Source organism: Eubalaena glacialis, chromosome 17, assembly GCF_028564815.1.
Source record: "Eubalaena glacialis isolate mEubGla1 chromosome 17, mEubGla1.1.hap2.+ XY, whole genome shotgun sequence".
Taxonomy (NCBI): Eukaryota; Metazoa; Chordata; class Mammalia; order Artiodactyla; family Balaenidae; genus Eubalaena; species Eubalaena glacialis.
The window spans coordinates 53,772,802-53,796,839 of NC_083732.1; the positions used below are offsets into that span (position 1 = coordinate 53,772,802).

The 24,038-nt window shown below is 39.9% G+C and overlaps 1 protein-coding gene across 6 annotated transcripts in view; it reads left to right on the plus strand.

Annotated features, from left to right (window-relative positions):
- Window positions 1-24,038, plus strand: part of GRHL2 (grainyhead like transcription factor 2) — a 158,946-nt gene that overhangs the window by 115,403 nt on the left and 19,505 nt on the right. For 5 of the 6 annotated variants that reach the window (XM_061171587.1, XM_061171585.1, XM_061171584.1 and 2 more), the window contains 4 exons: window positions 4,233-4,391; window positions 14,287-14,374; window positions 14,868-15,007; window positions 19,445-19,476. In XM_061171587.1, the coding sequence (XP_061027570.1) occupies window positions 4,233-4,391; window positions 14,287-14,374; window positions 14,868-15,007; window positions 19,445-19,476 (419 nt within the window). The remainder of the gene's footprint in view (window positions 1-4,232; window positions 4,392-14,286; window positions 14,375-14,867; window positions 15,008-19,444; window positions 19,477-24,038) is intronic. The other variant, XM_061171589.1, reaches the window with a different exon arrangement.

The window sequence follows — 24,038 nt, forward strand, 5'->3', positions numbered from 1 at the left end:
CTTCTTGAAAATACAAATTACAATTGTTTAAGGAGGAAAATAAACAATTTCCATCAAATCATGGACCTTATGATTTTTTAAATCCCAAATTGCTTTGTAAATCAAGATTGGCCTATTTATTTTAATGGCAAGCTCTCAGAAAAATCTTGGGAGTTAATAATCAAGTTAGTGCAGCAATTCTAAAGCCCATTAATCTGTATTTATTTTAATAAATCTTACTACACACATAATGCACAACTGAGAGGAATTATAACCTGGGTAAAGTCACTTTTCTTGTGTAGGAACTACAAAATGGGAATTGCAATTCATGTGTCAAAAAATGATTTTATTAAAAATTATCAGTTTTCATGAGACTGCCTCTATTTCGGGAAAGGTCTTGGTACCTTTACAAATGCTCTTTCTATCTGAATCAATCTTTGAACCAATGACAAAATTAAAATTGTATCTATTATCTGCCTGGATACACCTGATTCAATTAAAATTTTTCTAAAAAATAAATTATGTGCTGTAAGAATTATAGGAAAATAACATTCACGACTCTTGGTTGGCAGACCAATTGTTCGTGGCATTTCTTTACATAATTAGGTCTTCTACTAAAGTTAAAAAGAACTTTCTGTGCTTGACATTTGGATGAACATTGGTGAGGGAAAGCATACCTTCTGCCTAAGTTTCTGTAATACACATTTACAAACAGTGCTTTGTAGATAAACTTCCAAGAAATTTGTTGTCACATTTGCCTGCTGGGTATAGAGCTCAGACATGGTTGGGTTTGCAAGATGAAACAAATTAATGCTTATCAGTCCCAAGCCGAGGTTTTAGTTAATGCCCTTCCATGCCTTCCCAACCCCCGCAATTGCAGTTAAAGTTCAACCATTCAGGTTTTAAGTGCAGCACAGCGAGACTGTGATTGATATCATGAGGCACATAGACTGTGCTTTGCTATTGGGTCAGACAGCCAGGCAAGAAGAAAGCAGTACCAACCCTATTATAAAATCCCTGCTTGTTAGGATAACTCTGGGAGCTGGCAACACAGTGTAGCAGAGAAGGCAGATTCTCGTGTTGCTTACTTTTTATGGAATCAGGATGCCATGAATCATAGAAGACCCACTGGATCTTCTTCTGAGGACCTTTCTCCATTAAGAGGACCTAAGTCTAAGTGTCTCCTAGTGGTAGAGTCCAGTGTGTTGTAGCTCATTGCACCTTTAAGACCTTGTCTACTGGATGGCTGATCGTTACAACTCCTCCAAGGAGGATTTCGTGTATGTATTGTAGGATATTGCCAGTAAGCATCTATTATTTCAATGAATCTGTCCTACTCAAGTGGCTCTTATAAAAATACATGTTCCATCAGCTAAGCTTTCTTAATTGAGACTTGGAGCTGACAAGGCCACAGTTAATATTGCTTCCTGCCTGTTTGAGTGTATGTCCACTGTGAGTGATGTATAGATATATCAGTAAGCCCAACCATGAATCCTATTAGCTTAGGAAATACAGAACACTTTTCTCTTCTGGCTGCTGCAGGACTAGGCAGGCTTTATGAGGGTGAGGGAAAAAACCAGTCTGGCTGAGGACCCTGTGGATTACACCCACCAACAGGAAGATTTCTCCATGAAATACGTAGCCCTAGGTAGGAACAACCACGTCATTTGATCCCAGAGTGATCATTTGATTTGCTGACATAAAGTTGTATTTATTTATAGCTTCTGGCCAAGATAACCCCATTGTCAATAATGACAATAACAATAAAAGAAGTCAAGTGTTCCCGGAAAAGTATGCTTTTATCTTTTGACCTAATGATCGGGGTTTGATGAAGTTACTGTAACCTTTAGAGCACCATCGTGTTGTCTTTCTTTCCCATCTAGCCTCCAACTTCTGTGATTGCAGGGACCATAATTGGTGCATCTGTGCTAGTAACTAGCACAGTCTCAGGGACGTGGTAGATACTTAAAAATATTTGTGGCATGAATGAATGTTCTCTGCTGTTAGGGCATCTCCAGGAGCAGTAGACAGCATTTTCTGTCTACTTTTACCCTGGAAGTTCGGTAGGAGAAACAGGCATGGCGTATGCTTTCTGAGTGGTCTTCATCACTCAGCTCTCCTAAATCATTTGACATTTGCGTCTGTAGTTACTCTTTGTCTTTACCATTCCTAAATCATAAACAGATATTTATGGAATCCCTGGTCTTAGCCCAGTGTCTCTGTGGGTTTTGTATTTCGCTTGCGTCCTCCATGTTCAGTGCTCTGTTCTGTGTTCTCATGGCCTCTGTACTCATCTCTCAGGGGAGCCCTGACCACCTTGTGTTGGTCATTGCTGGATTACTCATTGGCCTTCCCCTTGGACTGTCAGCTTTATGAGGCTGGGATCTACTTTCTTCTGTATCCCCAGTTTCTAATATTGTGTTTGACCTACTGTGGACTTGTGTTGATATTTATAGAAAGAATGAATGAGTGAATGAATAAAAGAAATGAATGAATAAAATGACCATATTCGATGTTAGATCATCTTTAGGCACTCATTTTCAGATGCAGCTGGAGAAGTGAGATCCTGTGGCATGATGTCCACAGTTGTTGTGATTAGCATGTCACTGAAACCTGTATCTGGCCTTGACTGCTATTAATGTGGTGCCTTGCTAATGTGTTTCTCGTCGCCAAGTAAGGGGCTCAGAAATTAAATGATTAAAATGATCTTTATATAGATATAGCACTAAAAATGAGAGATCTGGTTGTATAAATTACCAAAGGTCTACAGGCATAGGACTTAAAATGAATTAGGTCAAAAATTTGAATGGCCTTTAAAATGCGGCTCATGGCAGTGGCTCTTTGCTTTCTGCAGGGTTCTTCTCTGGGGTGTTGCTGTGATATGAAAGGCTTCAGGTCAAGGGTGTGAAGGTGAATAAAAATTCCAAGGGGATGAAATAAAACAAGAGTGAGATAATACATCCAATGAAATGGTTTTCAGGATAAATAACTGTACAATTTTAAAACAGTGAGTTTAAAGTTTTCTGTTAAATAGAAGTAATACACATGGTATTAAATGGAAATAGTATCAAGGATATAATATAGTATGCCTGTTTTTTCCCAGAGACTGCCTCTTACTATTCATGTAGTTACCACATAAATCTAGGTGCTGTCCTCATATCCCTAGTCCGTGATAAATCAACTTTAAATGGTATATATTGACATCTACACACTATAGAAAAGGAGGATAAATTTAGTCGTTTGTACTTCTCCTTCTATTCCTTCCAATATTTCCTAATAAAATTACTATTTTTAGTTCTGTTGGGCGGTGCTATAATCTTTAATTATTTGCTTGAGTTTCCATTTTTTCGGATTCATGTCATTTTTGTTGTCTTTCTTGATATCTCATGATGTAAGATGAGGACGCTGGTGACTTTACTACCTGCCCTTCCTCCTGTTCCTTGTCTTACCTCTGCCAGCCCTTCTTTTACTTTTTCAGTAACATGAGAGTATCTTAGTATTTATATTCTGTTCTTCAGGGAGGGATTTAAAAATGATTTAAAGGGAAAATTGAAAACCAAAGACAAGAAGTGACTTGCCTGAAGTCTGCTTAATGTTAGAGTTGGGACTAAAACTTGGGGCTTTTGACTCCCAATCTAGTGGGCTTTCTAGATAAACTCGTTGACCTCATTCATCAGATGTTTATTGAATGCTTATTCTCTGCCAGGCACTACATTAAGTACCAGTAATACAAAAATAATAAGAAATTGTCTCAAATCTCATACTCTCATACCAATAGGAAAGACAGATGTGTAAACAAATAACTATGTTTCAGTGCAATAAGGTGCAAAGGAAGGTGTTGTGTAGCTTTCTTTTTTTTTTATCTCACAGGTCAGAGATTAGAGAAATTGATATAATTATTAGAAGTGACAGCTTTAGTACATTGAGGAGACAGTGTTTTACCCAGCTAACTTATGCATGTTTGAAAAATAAGTAAGACTTTGCTAATATAGTTAAAGAGAAGTAATTTAAATTGTCTGTTTCGAGATTAAGTATAAAAGAAAAATTTTTATAAATTTATAACTATAAATTATATAATAAATCATGTTATATGTGTTTAATAAGTTTTTGTGTGAGAATATCCAAATATTCTTCAGTTGTCCTTATAGGTTTATTTAATATTTTGACTTTAAGTCTAAGGCTTATGCATTTTTTTAAATAGATCTTTTTTATGGTGACTTGTGAACTTTTTCCTTTCTTTCTTCCTCCCTCAGATTTTCATCACTGTGAATTGCCTGAGTACAGATTTCTCCTCCCAAAAAGGAGTGAAAGGACTTCCTTTGATGATTCAGATTGATACATACAGTTATAATAATCGTAGCAATAAACCCATTCATAGAGCTTATTGCCAGATCAAGGTCTTCTGCGACAAAGTGAGTAAAGATGACAGTTTGTCATAAAGGTATTTTTGTTATTAGATATTACTTTAATGACATTTCCCCCTTGTCACCTCCTCTTGTCTAGTGGTGTCAAAATAATCACTTACCAATCACAGTGGGAGTGGTAATCTTTCATTCTCAGTTCCTATTAGATATCTAGGGAGTCATCAATCAACTGTATTTTTTTTTTCAGTCAATCATTCTACCACTAATTTAATGACTGATTGACATTGCACTGTGCTATGAGTCTGATTCAGTTAGATAACTGAAATAAATAATAGATTGTTTTTAGTGGGTATATAGATCCTGTCCCAGAACATATCAATGTAACCGCTATTAATTTATGGGTTAAATGGGGTCTCAGCTAGAGCCTTTTGGAATGGAAATGGCACCTCTAAAATAAGTTCATTAGCAAACATGCTTCAGGAGAAGATGTAGTTTTTGAATCTTCTTGAAACCCCTCATAAAAGACAGAGCAATTAAAATGGCAAAGATTAAAATCCCGTGATTATGTGACAAGAGACCCTTACAAAATCCCAAATGTGAATGGGACCAAGCATCAACAATTTCAAGACCTGTGTGATGTCGGCATCGTGAGAGAAAGTAGTGGGCCCATTTGATGACCAAAGAACAGGGAACCTACCAAAGTGACCCATGGTACCAGAGAGAGAAGTGGGCCATCAGAGGACAGTATGTGAAACTAGGGTGGGAGGGGATGGATTGTACAGACTTCAGTTTACGGTGGGTGCAAGGGGACAGAACATTGAAGTGTTCTGGGCTCTATAAACTCTGGAAAGTTATAAATTGAAGCTCTCTGGTAGGATAAAATCCTGCTCTGAGAAAAGGCTGCTGGGAGTAGAATCCAGGTTGAGTTGAACAAAAAAAAAACAAAAACAAAGGTTCAAAGGAAAGAGAAGTTCCAAATAAAAAGGAAGAGGGGAAAAGATACAGAGTAGGCAGATCTCAGGAAATACAGGACTATTTTCTTTTATCACTTTGTGAACACAACTGAAGCAGGAGCATGAGAGCCATGAAGCTAGAAGAATTATCCTAGTTCTCTCATTTCACTTAGAAATGACCAGCAGAAAAGAAAAACAGTTGAATCCCATACAGTCTCATGAAAAAAATAATTAAGATCAGACTGACTTCCTGTGGACAATGGATGCGTGCCAGAAAGACATGCCCACAAAACAGGTGAAACCTATAGCCTAATGTTCCAAAAATGGGCTTAAAATTAACATAATTTTAAAATTTTGAAATTAACAAAATCATGGAAATTATAAAGAGCAACATAAATCACAGTTTGAAAAACTCAGACATGAGGTGTTTGGAGAACAGAATGATTTGAAAAGAGATATGGTAGAATTCAGGAAAGAATTTAGAAGTAAAAGATTAAAATATTTCAGAAGAAAAGACTACACTACAAGCAACACAGGAGTGAATAAATAAGAGAATGCCTTAATAGAAATACAAGTTGGAAAAGAGCAAAATTTTAAAAATCAGAAGAAATTAAGAAATTAAGAGAAAATAATAGATATAGAAGAGAGGTAAAGATGATCCAAGAGACATATAATATGTATCTTTCAGGAAGAAAGCTAAAACAATGGAACAGAAGAAATGCTAAAAATGATAAATCAGGAAAACTTAAAATAAAAAGTATATATTTTTAAATGGGCTACCATGCACCTGGGAAAGTTGACCCAGGATGACTTTAAAAATATTCTTTGAGCATCTAAGAAAAATAAAATAGGCAATGAGTCATTTATTTTTTTAAACTAATTTTTACTGGAGTATATAGTTGATTCACAATGTTGTGTTAGTTCCAGGTGCACAGCAAAGTGAATCAGCCATACACATGCATATATCCACTCTTTTCCAGACTCTCCTCTCATTATAGGCTACTACAGAGCACTGAGCAGAGTTCCCTGTGCTACACAGTAGGTCCCTATTAGCCATCTATTTTATAGTAGATAAGGAGTCATTTATAAGGAAACTTTTATCATCAAACTTTTCAACAGCAACACCTTGTCAGAAGACAATGATATTTAAAGTAATCAAATAAAGAAAATGTGAGCCAAGGATTTTATATCCAGCCAAGCTGACTTTCAATTATAAAGATGACAGGCAAAAGCAAAACAAAATAAAACAAAGAAACAAAACCACCAATGAACAAACAAACAATCAAAAAATCCAGGGAATATTTCTTCTTGAGGAATCCATTAAAGAATAAGCTTTAGACACCAATATGACTGTAAAGACATTGATAAAAGGACTGATGGTGAGCATTATGCATCAAGGAAGATGGTAGAATCCCCCTCAGTGAATCTCCTTCTTGGAAGGGAGGAGAAAGATTAGAATCAAGGAGAAAGGGAGGGAAGGATTGAATGGAGGCCCTGGGCAATCCATTTACCTTTATGTCATAGTTGGAATTGAAAGTAGGAAAGAGAGGGCTTAAGGGATACTCATATAATTATTTTTTTCAAGTGTTGAGGTCATAAATACTAAAAATCAAAACAAAGCAAAAATGCAGAATACATAGAGAGAGTTGTATTGTTGTTCACCTATGCCCTAGAATGAGAGGGACTCTAAGAAACTAGTGATATAAAGAGTTTCTAGTGGGTAGTTTTTAGTTTACGTTTCCCAATGTTGAGTGTTAGGAAACTCATAAGGAAGAAATCTCATGGGACAAGCAGGGTGTATTAACCTTAACTGCTATTAATTTTTCTGATAAGCTAGAAACAAAATTTTTTTGTTTGTTATGATAATTTGTCATCATATTTGTAGCTCTGATTTCAAAATCCAGGCAAAACTCACTCCTGGGAAATTAAAAAGAGAAAAAGTTTAATTCCTGCACTTTTCAAATGGGGGTGTAAATGCAAATGATTAATTTGAATTATCCTCTAAAGCAAAAGAATTAAGAGCTATTCCATTTAAAACTGTAAATTTCTCAGTCACAGTCTAGAGTTTTAAACAGATGGTATTCTGCACTATTTATAGTTCCCCAGCTTGATTTCTAATTAATGCACCTGTGAGATTGCAGATGAAGATAAAGTTCTTCTCTACCTTTTTTTGATATTATGATACTTCTATTGAAATACACATGTTTATGAATTTAAAAATTCAGGATCTGCTATATGGCTGTACCTATATCAATACTTATGTCTATATCTTTATATCCGTATTTAATTACTTCCATTATCTTTCAAAAGACAAGAATTATATTGCTGAAGACAGTGACTATATATTGTTCAAAACTTGAGAATAAAGCCACATTCTCTTAAGAATTTTTTTCTCTTTACTAATTCTTGTTTGGAATGATCTTGGAGACAATGACTGTTGGAGACTATGAAAAGCTAAAGATATCCCTTCAAACTACCTTCTTAGCCAACTTAAATAGGTTAAGGCCACATTCTTTTTTTTTTTTTAAACATCTTTATTGCAGTATAATTGCTTTACAGTGGTGTGTTAGTTTCTGCTTTATAACAAAGTGAATCAGAGATACATATACATACATCCCCATATCTCCTCCCTCTTGCGTCTCCCTACCACCCTCCCTATACCACCCCTCTAGGTGGTCACCTCAGTTATCTCTTTTTTTTTAAAATTTTATTTATTTATTTATTTTTAACATCTTTATTGGAGTATAATTGCTTTACAATAGTGTGTTAGTTTCTGCTTTATAACAAATTGAATCAGTTATACATATACATATGTCCCCATATCTCTTCCCTCTTGCATCTCCCTCCCTCCCACCCTCCTTATCCCACCCCTCTAGGTGGTCACAAAGCACCAAGCTGATCTCCCTGTGCTATGCGGCTGCTTCCCACTAGCTATCTACTTTACGTTTGGTAGTGTTTATATGTCCACGCCACTCTCTCACTTTGTCCCAGCTTACCCTTCCCCCTCCCCATATCCTCAAGTCCATTCTCTAGTAGGTCTGCATCTTTATTCCTGTCTTGCCCCTAGGTTCTTCTGACCTTTTTTTTTTTTTGGATTCCATATATATGTGTTGGCATACGGTATTTGTTTTTCTCTTTCTGACTTACTTCACTCTGTATGACAGACTCTAGGTCCATGCACCTCACTACAAATAACTCAGTTTCATTCCTTTTTATGGCTGAGTAATATTCCATTGTATATATTTGCCACATCTTCTTTATCCATTCATCTGTCGATGGACACTTAGGTTGCTTCCATGTCCTGGCTATTGTAAATAGAGCTGCAGTGAACATTTTGGTACATGACTCTTTTTGAATTATGGTTTTCTCAGGGTATATGCCCAGTAGTGGGATTGCTGGGTCGTAAGGTAGTTCTATTTTTAGTTTTTTAAGGAACCTCCATACTGTTCTCCATAGTGGCTGTATCAATTTACATTCCCACCAACAGTGCAAGAGGGTTCCCTTTTCTCCACACCCTCTCCAGCATTTATTGTTTGTAGATTTTTTGATGATGGCCATTCTGACTGGTGTGAGATGATATCTTATTGTAGTTTTGATTTGCATTTCTCTAATGATTAATGATGTTGAGCATTCTTTCATGTGTTTGTTGGCAATCTGTATATCTCCTTTGGAGAAATGTCTCTTTAGGTCTTCTGCCCATTTTTGGATTGGGTTGTTTGTTTTTTTGACATTGAGCTGCATGAGTTGCTTGTATGTTTTGGAGATTAATCCTTTGTCAGTTGCTTCATTTGCAAATATTTTCTCCCATTCTGGGGGTTGTCTTTTCGTCTTGTTTATGGTTTCCTTTGCTGTGCAAAAGCCTTTAAGTTTCATTAGGTCCCATTTGTTTATTTTTGTTTTTATTTCCATTTCTCTAGGAGGTGGGTTAAAAAGGATCTTGCTGTGATTTATGTCATAGAGTGTTCTGGCTATGTTTTCCTCTAAGAGTTTGATGGTATCTGGCCTTACATTTAGGTCTTTAATCCATTTTGAGTTTATTTTTGTGTATGGTGTTAGGGAGTGTTCTAATTTCATACTTTTACATGTAGCTGTCCAGTTTTCCCAGCACCACTTATTGAAGAGGCTGTCTTTTCTCCATTGTATATTCTTGCCTCCTTTATCAAAGATAACGTGACCATATGTGCGTGGGTTTATCTCTGGGATTTCTATCCTGTTCCACTGATCTATATTTCTGTTTTTGTGCCAGTACCATACTCTCTTGATTACTGTAGCTTTGTAGTATAGTCTGAAGTCAGGGACCCTGATTCCTCCAGCTCCATTTTTCTTTCTCAAGATTGCTTTGGCTATTCGGGGTCTTTTGTGTTTCCATACAGATTGTGAAATTTTTTGTTTTACTTCTGTGAAAAGTGCCAGTGGTAGTTTGATATGGATTGCATTGAATCTGTAGATTGCTTTGGGTAGTAGAGTCATTTTCACAATGTTGATTCTTCCAATCCAAGAACATGGTATATCGCTCCATCTATTTGTATCATCTTTAATTTCTTTCATCAGTGTCTTATAATTTTCTGCATACAGGTCTTTTGTCTCCTTAGGTAGGTTTATTCCTAGATATTTTATTCTTTTTGTTGCAGTGGTACATGGGAGTGTTTTCTTAATTTCACTTTCAGATTTTTCATCATTATTGTATAGGAATGCAAGAGATTTCTGTTCATTAATTTTGTATCCTTCTACTTTACCAAATTCATTGATTAGCTCTAGTAGTTTTCTGGTAGCATCTTTAGGATTCTCTATGTATAGTATCACGTCATCTGCAAACAGTGACAGCTTTACTCCTTCTTTTCCAATTTGGATTCCTTTTATTTCTTTTTCTTCTCTGATTGCTGTGGCTAAAACTTCCAAAACTATGTTGAGTAATAGTGGTGAGAGTGGGCAACCTTGTCTTGTTCCTGATCTTAGTGGAAATGGTTTCAGTTTTTCACCATTGAGGACGATGTTGGCTGTGGTTTTGTCATATATGGCCTTTATTATGTTGAGGAAAGTTCCCTCTATGCCTACTTTCTGGAGAATTTTTATCATAAATGGGTGTTGAATTTTGTCGAAAGCTATCTCTGCATCTATTGAGATGATCATATTGTTTTTCTCTTTCAATTTGTTAATATGGTGTATCACGTTGATTGATTTGCGTATATTGAAGAATCCTTGCATTCCTGGGATAAACCCCACTTGATCATAGTGTGTGATCCTTTTAATGTGTTGTTGGATTCTGTTTGCTAGTATTTTGTTGAGGATTTTTGCATCTATGTTCATCAGTGATATTGGCCTGTAGTTTTCTTTCTTTGTGACATCTTTGTCTGGTTTTGGTATCAGAGTGATGGTGGCCTCATAGAATGAGTTTGGGAGTGTTCCTCCCTCTGCTATATTTTGGAAGAGTTTGAGAAGGATAGGTGTTAGCTCTTCTCTAAATGTTTGGTAGAATTCGCCTGTGAAGCCATCTGGTCCTGGCCTTTTGTTTGTTGGAAGATTTTTAATCACAGTTTCAATGTCAGTGCTTGTGATTGGTCTGTTCATATTTTCTATTTCTTCCTGGTTCAGTCTTGGAAGGTTGTGCATTTCTTAGAATGTGTCCATTTCTTCCAGGTTGTCGATTTTATTGAAGGCCTCATTCTTAAAATAAATTTAAGAGAAACAATTTAAGTGTCAAATAAAAAAATAAAGATAGCCGTCCCCTCTCAAGAGGTGGCAAAAGTGATCACAATATAATCAGGAAATCCTCAGGCATATTTTTTTTTTCAAATTTAACACTCCATAGTGAACATATAAGTGGGGGAAATTATTTTCAAATGATAAATTTGGTGTTTGCAGAAAATATACTATTCTGGAAGAACTAGACTTTTTTGCGCTTTAATGAGAGTGAAAAGAATATTTTCTAGAAGCTTTGGGTCACAAATAATCAAAGGAAGGAAAGGAATTCTTGGAAGGTCATGTTCAAGGATGCTTTCTCTATGTTAATTGAATGTATCCAAGCTGCCCTGGGTCATTGTGAAGTCAAAGCTTTATTTTAGATATGAGAACTGTGGTTCTCCTAAGTTTGGATACTATCAGAATTGTTTTGGTGTGCCGATATCTGAGCCTTCTTGGCAGGAAATTTCTTACGTAGGTGTGGTACTAGGACTAGGCTCTATAGAGAGCTACTCTATGTTTTATGTTAATCCTTTGGGTTTGGCATATCAAAGAATACCTGTAAAATAATAAGCAGGTGACTTTATTTCCTAAAAATTGATATTGAACATATATAAATCCTGAAACAGATTAATTTCAGACCTTCTTCTCATAGCAATTGTACAAAAGAAAACACCAATTTAAAAATAAAATTGCTTGACAAATCTTGGGGTGTGTCTTTGGTGAGTTGTAATTTATATAGATGAATTTCCATATTTCTACTTACATTAAATACCATATTGTACAGACTTTCAAATACAGAGAAAAATGTCTTACATGGACACAATAAAAATGAATAATAGGGGCCTTTTGCTTATATTTCACACCCATTTGAACAAAGTCATGTTTGTGCATTCAACACTTTATTTTCTGAAAATATTATATGTTATCTAGACAAAAAACTCTACAAAACCTTAGTATATCTTGAAGAGACTTCCAAAGGAAATATTTCTATATTTTTTCTCCCTCTTTCTATGAATTTCTTTGGTTTATAAACATCAGTGACAATTCAAAACTTGAAGCACTGTGAAATAATTACTCCCTTTTGGTAGCAAGAAGTTTTTTGACATAAAAATGTGTATTTAAAATATCTGATTAAGCTATTATAACTATCCAAATCTTACCTATGTAAAGCTCTTAGAACTCACCTGCCACAGAGAAAGTACCCCATCAGGATTAGCTGTAATCACTCATTCTTCAAGAATTAGCTCTAAAGCCATGATGGATACCTTGATTGACCATACTTCCCTTTTGTGTCATGGCCTTCCTTTGGCCAGAATTGGGAATCAGCTTTTTTTAAAAAGCCAATTTGATAAGCAAACTCTATATTTCAATGTTTTAATTCAAACCATTTGTGTGTCGTTTTCTGTGAATTGCCTATTTCATGGCTCTTGTCTATTTCTTTATTGGGATGTTAGTTGTTTTTTTCATTTGAATCATTATTGATATATTAATGATTTAACACTTTATATGATATTTTATTGCAAGTATTTTCACCAATTTGTCCTTTGCCTTTTTTTAAAATAAATTTATTTTTTTATTTTTTTTATTTATTTTATTTTTATTTATTTATTTATTTATTTTTATTTTATGGCTGTGTTGGGTCTTCGTTTCTGTGCGAGGGCTTTCTCTAGTTGTGGCAAGTGGGGGCCGCTCTTCATCGCGGTGCGCGGGCCTCTCACTATCGTGGCCTCTCTTGTTGCGGAGCACAGGCTCCAGACGCGCAGGCTCAGTAATTGTGGCTCACAGGCCTAGTTGCTCCACGGCATGTGGGATCTTCCCAGACCAGGGCTCGAACCAGTGTCCCCTGCACTGGCAGGCAGATTCTCAACCACTGCGCCACCAGGGAAGCCTTATTTTTTTATTTTTAATTTTGGCTGTGTTGGGCCTTCAGTGCTGCGCACAAGCTTTCTCTAGTAGCGGCAAGTGGGGGCTACTCTTCATTGTGGTGCGCGGGCTTCTCATTGCGGTGGCTTCTCTTGTTTTGGAGCACAAGCTGTAGGCGCATGGGCTTCAGTAGTTGTGGCACGTGGGCTCACTAGTTGTGGCTCGCGGGCTCTAGAGCGCAGGCTCAGTAGTTGTGGTGCATGGGCTTATTTGCTCGCAGCATGTGGGATCTTCCCGGACCAGGGCTTGAACCCACGTCCCCTGCATTGGCAGGCGGATTCTTAACCACTACGCCACCAGGGAGGTCCCCTCGTCCTTTGCTTTTTAATCGATTTGTGTGTGTGTTTAACAGAAGGAGTAAATTGTATACTCTCAAATCTATCTCTTTTGTTTGTGATAACTTGGGGGCAGTTTCTAGGGGTAGAGGTTGCTGGCCAGTCCTTACTTTACTATTCCTTAAATAGCTGCCACAAAGGGCAGGACCAGTAAATGCAGATCTGAAATCTAGGGGAGGAGTCTAGGCTGGGAGTGTCTATCCGGATGTCACCTGTCTAGAGCATCATGGAAATATGGGTGTAGATGAATTCTTCTGTCATAAGAATGGAGAGAGAGAAAGGAAAAGGAAACTGTGTTGGAATGTCTGTATTTGGGGAGTGAGAAGAGGAAAATGAGTTAGCAAAGCTGACCAGAAAGAGAAGATATTCAAAGAATCATGGAAGGCCAAGAAGGCAAGAGACATAAGGTGACGGTCAACTGGTTAAGTCAGATGGATTTGGCAAGAGAAGCCAATGAAAAAGTCAAAATACAAGGAACAGAGGAGCAAAAAGGAGGCAAATAGACCAGCCTCTTTTCTATTCAGTCAAATGAGCACCATCTCCAAGAGCATATGAACATATTAAGACAAAACCCCAAATCATACTTGTATGTACAAAATGATCTTAAATCCTGTGTAGTTTACTTATGCCCTCCCTCATTTCCCCTACTGTAATGATTTTTATAGTTCCATACCAACGAGCAAAGGAAAAATTTTATAGGGAATTCGCACTCAACTTTAATGCCCCCCCTCCATGCCCAGGAATGATGTTAACGAGCTGATGCTTCATCCTACAACATTTTATTATAATCAGTAAAAGTACTTAACCGGCGTCACTGCGATAGGGAACGGGGGAACTCTGGGAAGAGTGGGATCCCTTGGAGGTCAACAATGTAGTGTAAACTAAGGAGCAGTCTCAGCCTTCAGAGTGGAGGCCCGACCTCGCCGGAGGATGGAAACGGGGCTGCCTGGCTCTGCTCCCCACGTTTTGTTTTTTATCCCTGTGGCTTGTGTGCAGACAGTTGCTCTGGTAACATGCCTAGCATTGTCTGCATTTGTTTTTCCCTGTCAGGGAGCGGAAAGAAAAATCCGAGACGAAGAGAGGAAGCAGAACAGGAAGAAGGGGAAAGGCCAGACCTCCCAAACCCAGTGCAACAACTGTGAGTGTGGCTGTGAAGGGGTAGGCTTTGTCCGGGCCAGGTCCACTGGGGAATGGGTGAAAAGAAGTGGGTTGCAGGTAAAATATGGACATGCAAGGGATGGCTTGCTTTTCCCTAGCAGTGGAGAAGGGGTGAACTCTCCCTGGTAAAAGTAAATAGAATCACATGATCACAATGTTTGAACTAGGAGGGATTTTCTAATGTCAAGGAGACCAACATCCTCCTTCTCCAGACAAGGAACCTAGGGCGCAGAGAGGGACAGGAGGGCAAGAGGGGACCGGAGCTCCCCCTCAGGAGTGCTCACGCCAAGTCCACACTCTTTCTGCTGGTTTGGTGATGGGAGAGGGGAGGCTTTTAAAGTGTGTTCACATCTATGGCGTTTGGGAAGCTTCATAGGAGACAATCATGAACTTTAGCTAAGATTAGATCTTACAGGTGAGAGTTCTTAGTCATTCACAACCCTCTCACTTATGGGTTTTGTGATCGTGTCCAGCCTCTGATGGGAAGTTGGCGGCGATACCGTTACAGAAGAAGAGCGACATCACCTACTTCAAGACAATGCCTGATCTGCACTCCCAGCCCGTCCTCTTCATACCCGATGTTCATTTTGCAAACCTGCAGAGGACAGGACAGGTATGGCCTCCCTGCTAACATCCGCCTGCCATCCATTCACTGGGCTGGTAGAGCCTTAAGACAGCGTCACTTCAGGCACTGTTGATCTTAAAAATAAAACCCATGAATTCAACAAAAAGTCAGCTGTTCCCTACAGAAAATGGAATTTTATAGAAAGGAATGTCTCAGGAGAGGAAACTAACTTTCTAAGGGGAAGGTGAGAGTGAGGTGATAATCTCGAAGTGTTGACAAAGCAATGAAAGAGGAAGAAAGTAGGAAGGCTGATAACCTGTAAGAAAAGTTTTGTTTTGTTAGATTTGTCATGTGGGATCCACCTGATGCGATGGAGCTCCATCTAATGGTGGGAAATTGAACTGCACCCATAACTTTAGAAAGTTGCCCAAGAGGAAAAATTCTTTGATTAAATAAAACTCTATCAACAATTTTTCCCTTAGTAAATTAACAGTTTCCATTGAATAGGTAAATAATTTCACACCAAGAGAGAAATGAGATTGTAGACAAGCCTTTTAAAAAAAGTTCCTGTCTTCTAGGTATATCTATACGTGAAATTATAGAAATAATATTATAATATAAAGATCCAATAATTAACTCATTATGGTAGCACAAGTTGATGAAATGTTATGCAGCCACTAAAATTATAATTATGAAAACTATGTAGCAACATAGGAACTCATTATGATAATGTTCAGTGGGGAAAAAAGTACAATAGCCATTTGTGTCTATACTGTGATTCCAAATATATACCTGAATTTGAACAAGACAAATTGTAATACTTGATGAGTAGGGCTGTGAGATGGATGATTTTTTTGTAATGTTTTTAGTATTATTTATTTTATGTTATGAATTAAAATTGTGTGAGATAATTACTTCCCCAGCGTTAGCCAGAATTGTCTTTCACCGAAACAGTTGGGTTTAGTGACTCTTGTATTGATTAGTTTTCTTTTAAACTCAGAGTCCTCTGAGGAAAGGTCTGTTGAGAAATAGGTGCCTAATGACACATTCCAGTTTTTCTTCCATTCTAAGTGTTCAGACACTCATTAGAATTGACCTTAGTCTAGGAGCAGAAATGATTATCGGCTTAACTTTCTCTTTCTGGAGAATATTTTGTCCCTGTGTCATTTCACTACGTGTATGAGACAAAGCAGTTGTACAACCAGGGCTTTTTTAAAAAGTTGCTGTTTTTGACACAACATGGCAACAAAATACCCATAGTTTTTTCTTAGAGTGCATTCCACTAAAATTTAGCATTTCCATCTTGTCTTACTTGTTTGATAGGAAAAGGACACAAAGAAGAAAGGAAGAATATTATGATTTATTAAGCTATGAGAGCCAGCACCTATTTTTATTCTTATTTTTTAATTCCCAAGAACATGATGGTGATTTGTGTATTTACAGTCTTTGTAAACACGTGGGGTTTTTTGAAGCTAGGTGTCCACACCTTCCAGGACAGAGGGGAAAATTGAGTTAAATTGCTTTTATTGTTTAGTGTTGTGATTCTGGCTTCAGCCCGGTGTCAAAACTGACAGCCTGACCTGTTCTCTTGGCAAGATTTCTCTGAAATACACAAAGCTGTAAATGAATCCTAAGAGGAAAAGTGACCAAGTCTGACTGCTCGTGACTGTCAGTCCTCTGGCCTCACTTGCTCCCTCCGTGTCCTGAGCTGGGCTCCTAGCCTGTGGCTGAATCAGAAGGAAAGTGTAGCCTTTACCGTTGGTCGGTTGCAGCAATTTGCAAAGCAGCCCAATCAGCGTCTCCTGGGGCATTGCGAAGTTAAGTCCTGCTGTCTGGGGCTGTTCTTGAAGAGCCTCAGGCTTCCCCTGTGGCCTTGGCATCAGAGTTAAGGGGCTCAGTTAGGGAGCCTGCCTGGGCTCCAGGCAACAAAGGAACACACTCTTTTGTGCTCTAGAACAATGCGTGAATGTCCTGTGGTTGATCAACTTGCTTGGCCGAAGGAAAGGAGCGCCTACTGTGTAGCTGGCTGGAACTTTAAAGGCTGCCTTTTCTTAGAAAAGCTGGGAGCCTTGGGAGATGGGTCCAGAGGCAGGAGGGAAGAGGGCAGTGCCGTGGTGTGAGAAGTGGGCATGGGACAGGGCTTGGCTGACTTTGACAGGCAAAATGAGAGCTAGCTGTGGCAGAGCAAAAGCTGGGCCAGTTTTACCATAAGGGAGCAGGGGCGGGTAGGGGAGGAAGGCCCGTGGTAACCACTGCAGGCGTGAGCCTGGTAAAATCAGCCACGTGGCAGCCCTGCACAACTGCGGAGCAAGCAGCTGTTTAGCTTTCATGGTCGGTGAGCACTCCGAGCCATGCTGAAGGCACCTCAGCTATGGTCACCCAAAGACGTGGCCTGGGGAGCAGGATTTTCACGCTCAGCCCACATGTCCCCTGCTCCGTCATTATCTCACTGATTCACTTGTGGGTTGGTACATTCACCAGACGGTTATCAAAACCTCATATGAGGGCATGAACCCAACGTGCAGGCACTGTGGAGATCTTCAGTCTCCCTCTCCTCACACTAAAGTCCTGCTACGCACTGTGGCTTTTGTCAGGAATGCCTTTAACAAGAAGTGACAAGGGGAGCTTGGGAGAAGTTGTGGGATGCAGAGGCATCAGCCCACTGGATAACATGTACTTGGCGGGTATGAGCCTTCCTCAAGGCACCTGAACACAGGGAGGACATCATTCCTCCCTCACACCCTCAAGAACCGTCTCCCCACTCGTGGCTTGTAACCCATCTACCCCCCAGATCATAGGCATTCTCGATAAGAATGCAGGTTCCCAAGTTCCATTCCAGGCCTTTCAGATTAAAATCTCTGAAGGGGGACTCCGGGAATTTGCATTTATGAGAAGTTCTCCAGATAGTTTTTATGCACTCTAAAGTTTGAGAAACACTGTCTAAAAATTAAATTCGTGCAATGAGCCCTACAGCCAACCAGGAAGAAACAGTGGGTCATCACATGCGAGGAGGAGAAATGACAGTGCAAGGAGGTGATAGGGACGGTGCAGCAGAGGCTGCTCAGGAGGCCAGGAGGGCACTTAAGAGACGGCTGCTTCCAGCTTTGGGTCACCAATCACCTTTGCAGAGAGCTGTCCATTACCCTACCAGGGTGGTGCAGCAGGGTGGATGTATTATGCCACGTTTAAAGAAACCAGCAAAAGACAAGCCAACATCAGGAACTTTGCCCCCGAATCCAGTTGTGTGTCCAGTGCTGTGGCTCAGGCTCCCTTGCTTATGTGGGTCACTCTCTATGCATCTAAATAGACAGTCCCATTACTAGCACATCCCAGGGCTCTGATGCCACACTGAAACCTGGGGTGTGGGGAGGAAACGTCTTACCTTCATTGTTCTCTGTTTAAGAAGAAACAAAGTATACAATACAACCACAGACATTAAAAAGTTTAAGAGGAAAAAGTTCCCTGTGGAAATCCGAGCTAATGACTAGAATGACTCATTCCCAAAGAGTTCCAGGTAACCAGCTTTGTTATATAACTAAGTTTGGGTTTGGCAGCATCCCAGGAACTGCCACGAGCCTTTGAGAAAGTCTCCACGGAGAGTGTCAGTCTAGACACAGCTGTTTCTCTCCCAGGTGGCTGCAGCAGGGACAGTGAAGAAATGGACCAGAACCAGAGGTGACTTCTGAAGTTCATGTGTGAATGTTGGGTACTAACTTGAGTATCATTCTTCACCCAAACGGAAATGGTCCTGCAGCACATAGTTAAAGCTCACAAAAGGCCCACAGTTAATTGTCATACATAATTGGATGAAGAGGACTTAACATACATAGCAGATCCCCTCTGGGTTTCCAGAGTTGCATAAAATAATAAGGATGCTTCATAATGTCTTTAAATCTGATTCTGCCTGCTGCCATGCTGACCACCGAAAGAAGTCTCTTTTCCTTCTGGCCAGAACACCTCCTAGAGCTAAATGACCTTTCCTGGCCTGAGGGTAGTTGACTCCTAGATTTTTGTGGTCGTGGGATGCCAGGGTAACCCAGGTCCCTTCGGGGAAAAAACAGAGGCCTGGGGTTACTGCCGTGGGGACTTCTTGTTCCCCTCCCTTCTCCAAAGCACTCTGTCTGGAGTCAGCTCTCCTGTGGACTGGACGGGATTGGTTACTCACAGGCCCTGCTCCAAGGCCTTTGTAAACCATGATTTTTAGATCTTGCTAAAATATTTCCTTAATGTCAAAAGCAAGATTTGGCTTAGGGCTATAGGTAATCTGATTTCCAATTTTAGTTCATTAAAATCTAAGAATTAACCCTAGGGAGACTGTGAAGAGGTTAAATTTGTGTTTCCTCAGACACACATGTGCAGCATCATTAAACAGATTTGTCTTTTGTCTTTTTTGAGACAGTGTAATGCCTTAGGAAAGTCTCATCATGTAATGTATTTCCATTTCTTGTGTCCAACCTACAGTAAGCCTATTGTTTTGTTCCACAGGTGTATTACAACACGGATGATGAACGAGAAGGGTAAGACACTCGGTCTTTTCACTCAAGCACCCAAAGTCAGTTCATGTCAGTAGAAATGGGTTTCCAAGCACAGGATAATGGGGCAGGGAGTGAGAACGTCTGCTCAACCTCCAGACTCAGAGCTAGGAAAGGCTTGACTCTGGGGATTGTCTGGACGAAGGCTGGGGAATACCATTCTCCTTCCAGGTTTCTCTTTACCCCTCTCTCCTTCCTATGTTTTGCCTTTGAAGAACTAGCTGTTTTTTTGAAGTGATACATCTCTTCGATTCCACCCTTTCACTGATAATCCAATTACTGAAATCTTTGGCCCCAACACAAGATCAAGCTGAGCTTGAGGCAGGAGCCAAGGACACAGCCTGTCCTACTTTTAGTGCTACCTGGGCCCCTCCCACGTGCCTCCTGAAGCCCTCACTCTGGGGAGTGAGCTGCGTGGGCTAGTGGTGAGACTGGTTTGGATGGGAGCTGGGCAGGCTGAGAACTTTGTCACTGTCCTTAGGACTGTAGGGCGGAGAGGGTTTACATAGGGGCACTGAAGGCTCCCAGTGTCTTGCACATCAAGTCTCTGCATAGTGCTTTTCTATTCATTAACTCATTGTATAGACTCCTAGAATTTTAGAGCCAGAAAGGAACCTTCGAGGTCATTTAGCTGACCCTGTCTTCTAGGCAATGTAGCACAATATACTGCATCCTTGATAGGTGGTCAGCCAGCTTCTACTTGAATGTTCCCGGTGATGGGAATATTCTGAATATTCTCACTGTATGAGATAGCTCATGAAACTGTTGGACAGTTCCAGCTCCAGGAAGTTTGTCTGTTGAACTGACGTCTGTCTTCTTTTGACCCATTAGCTCTATTTCTGCTCTCTGGATAAGTCTCAACCTTTCCTCCTCATTCAAACATAGTTTGACCTCTCAACATCTTAATTCCCCCTCCAGGGGGTACCACCAGATTTGTTAATAGTCTCCTTAAAGCTGGCTCTCAGAAATACACATGTTCTGAACCACATGAGTTGGAGATTATATTGGGATAATTTCTTCTTATGACCTGGATGCTGTTTTTCTCTTAAAGCAATCTAGAACTACTTCATTTTTCATCTACATAACATTACTTATATACAACTAAAGTCTTGGTTTGCATTAATTACATGTGTATATCTAAACTCTCTAGATCACTGGTTTTTCAAACTATAGTCAAACCAGGGCTTCCCTATCCTTATGCAATTAACATATTTACTTGTAAAACATTTCAAAGTGAAGTAAGTGGAGCAGATATTCTTGAGCTCATTTCCTAGAGCGGAGCTCAGCGAACTATAGCCTAAGGGCCAAATCAAGGCCCAATACTTTTTGTACTGTCTGCAAACATTTTTAAATGGTTGAAAAAATCCCAAAGAAGAAGAATATTGCATGACACTTGAAAATTATGAGATTCAAGTGCCCATAAATGAAGCTTAATTGGACTACAGCCGCATTAATGCCTTTGTGTCTTGTCTCTGGCTGTCTTGGTGCTACCACAGCAGAGCTGAGTACAGAGACGCTGCTGTAGTTGCAGCAGAGACCGTCCGTCTAGCCTGGAAAGCCTAAATATTTCCAGAAAAAGTGTGCCACCCTCTCAAGGATAGAGAATCTCAAAAGAGCCTAATATAATTCCCTAGTTGGTTAGGAACAGAGCCTTGTCCAGGATCTGACCTCTAAATTCTGAGTTCCACATTTTCTAAATACATAATTAGATACTCGCGGGCTGCCGCTCACCAGTGTGAAGCCTGGGGCCGCCTCCCTGACCTCTGGGCTTCGGGGTCCTCCATCGTAAAATGAGGATTTTGTATAAGACGACCTGTAAGATCTCTTGCGAGAAAATTGAGTGTGATGAATAAGAAACGCCTGGGACCTAAATGCTACTGCATGTGCGCTTGTGAATCTGCCTCAGCCTAACTGTCCTTCCTTGCAAGTCGGCAGCATTTAGGTGGCTAATTGACCTGCTTTTACCTCTTTTGGCCTGGCCTCTCTGTAACCATTCCCCTCTTTTATTGCAGAATCATGAGGCCTGAGGCCCAAGGCTCTTACTCTTAACCATCTTCTAATTAGAGTTCGATTGAGCAGTATGGGCGGCCTTGAAGCCCAGTGTTAACACATAGTAGGTACTTGGCTATTGTTACATGTAAAAGTGGTAATCAACATTCACTGGATACCTTGGCTAGGCACGGTCCTAAGTGCTTTATATGGATTATTTTATTGGATTCTCCCAAAATTCCCATGGGGAAGATGCTATACTTACTTCCACTTTATAATGAGGAAACTGAAACTTCAAAAGATCAGGAAACTTGTTCTAAGCCGCACAGCTGGTGAGTGATAGAGGCAGGATTTGAACCTGGGTCTAGCTGCACTCCCATCGCCTGCCTTTAGCCGTCACGCCCTATCACCTAACCCTCGTAATTCTTGATCTGTGGCTGCCAAGGAATCATCCAGAGACAGGCCCTCATCGTGATGGCTCTCTGGCCTTGACAAAGGCACACCGTTTGGATTTTCGGACCCAGGTTGTGACAAGCCTAGGCGAGTGTACCTGGCGGAGGGGGTCAGTTCACCGAGCCCTGGGGAGAACCACCTTCACGGGCATTCACTTAACCTTCATCAGATCAGGACTGTCTGGCCAGTTTTTCTCTCTCCCTGCCAGGCATAAATCAGTTAGTATTAAAGCATCTAACTGAGTGTTGGAGAGCGTCATTCAGGCAGCCACCAGCTGGAGGACACAGCCTGCCCAGGTGCACCAGGGCCCTCTCCCAACTGCTCCAAAGCCAGAGTGGTGGCCAGACACGGACTTGTTCATGAGGAGGAGAGCTTTTTGGCCTGAAGTGCCAGCAAACCTGAGTGCAATTAAAGAGAGAAACTAGAGAATATTCAGATGAGGTGGGATGGGGAGCCATCATCAGCTAAGTACCTAAACTAAACAAAAAGAGGAACACCTGTTTGCTCCTGCCTCCCTGTCTAGCAATAAGTATTTGGGGTGACTTCTGGTGCTGAATTTGGGGATCACAGACCCCATGCAGGCTTGTTTCCTAGGCAGGGGCTACAACAGATACAGAGGCTTTTGGACACCATCTCTGAGCAGCAGGTCTCTCGCTGCATATCAGAATCAAGCTGGGGAGTTAAAAAAATACTCACATACAGGGACCATCTCCAGGGATTTTGATTTCATTGGCAGATGGGTGCAGCTCAGGCATGGAGACCTTTTTAAAGACCCCAGGTGATTCTAATGCATGGCAATGTTTGAGAACCACTGCTCTAGAGCCAGTCAGCCATGATTTGAGTCTTACGTTGGTCTTACAAGCTGCGTAACGTAAGATAACAACCTTTTGGGGCCTCAGTTCCCTCATCTAAAAATAGCAAATATTAATACCTACCTGCTAGAATTATTAGAAGCATTAATATGTAAAATGCCCTGACACATGGAAGATGCTTTCAAAAAAACAGAGCTATTATTATTGCCAAGGTTCCTTTTCAGGCCCTAAATAAATGATACTTCATTGAGAAATGGAAGAGAGGAAGATGAAGAAAAATGGAAAGAAAAACCAGACAAAAAGAATTTTCTGTAGAGCTGAGCCCTTAACCGGGGATTCATGAATGGCTCTTATGGGGAAGAGGGAAGGGTCTTACGCTCCCTGAAATAGTATTTAAATTGATATGCAAATATCATGTATGATGAGAAATTCTATTTCCATTATTTCTGGGGATCTGGTATCCATCTCCATCTGACCTCTAGTTCCTGGAAAACCATTCTTGCCTTGATCCTCTGTCCACACTGGTCCCCACAGAGGTGCCCCCCATTCCAGCCTATAGTGAGGTCCCCTCAAGTCTAGCAGCTCTGTGGCTTCTGCACTGCATTTGGGGCACAGGGATTCTTGGCAAATTTGGGCATCCTTGTGTCTGTTTTTAATCAAACCTTTTATTTCAAGATAATTATTGATTCACATGCAGTTGTAAGAAGACCACCCCCTTTTCTTTTTTTTTTTTTTTTTTTTTTTTGGCCACACTGCTCAGCACGTGGGATCTTAGTTCCCTGACCAGGGATTGAACCCAGGCCCACGGCAGTGAAAGCGCCGAGTTTTAACCACTGGACCACTGGGGAATTTCCAGGCCCACCCCCTTTTCAATTGATGTATTTTTATTTTTAGTGTTAGATATTGCAGTTAAAAAATCCACCCAGTAATACTCAAATCTGCATCAGATATACAAGGAAGATTTTTAGAAAATATTTAAGGAAATGAAAATCATGTTTACCATCCCTCAGAGTAGCAGATTTTTATCAGTTTCTTATATTAGTACCAGTTATTGTTGCTTGTATACTAGTTAGCCATTTTTCAAATTAGAATATTTGAACTAAAGACTCTTAGAACTAAGCTTTGCCTCCTTTTATAAATTTAACCTACATTTGCCCTCTCTGTTGCTCTTCATTCCTTCCTTTATTTCTCTGTTTCTCTTTGGGATCCTTTTCCTATTTTTTTTTTTTTTTAATTGAAGTATAGTTGATTTACAATGTTGTGTTAGTTCCCGGTGTATAGCAAAGTGATTCA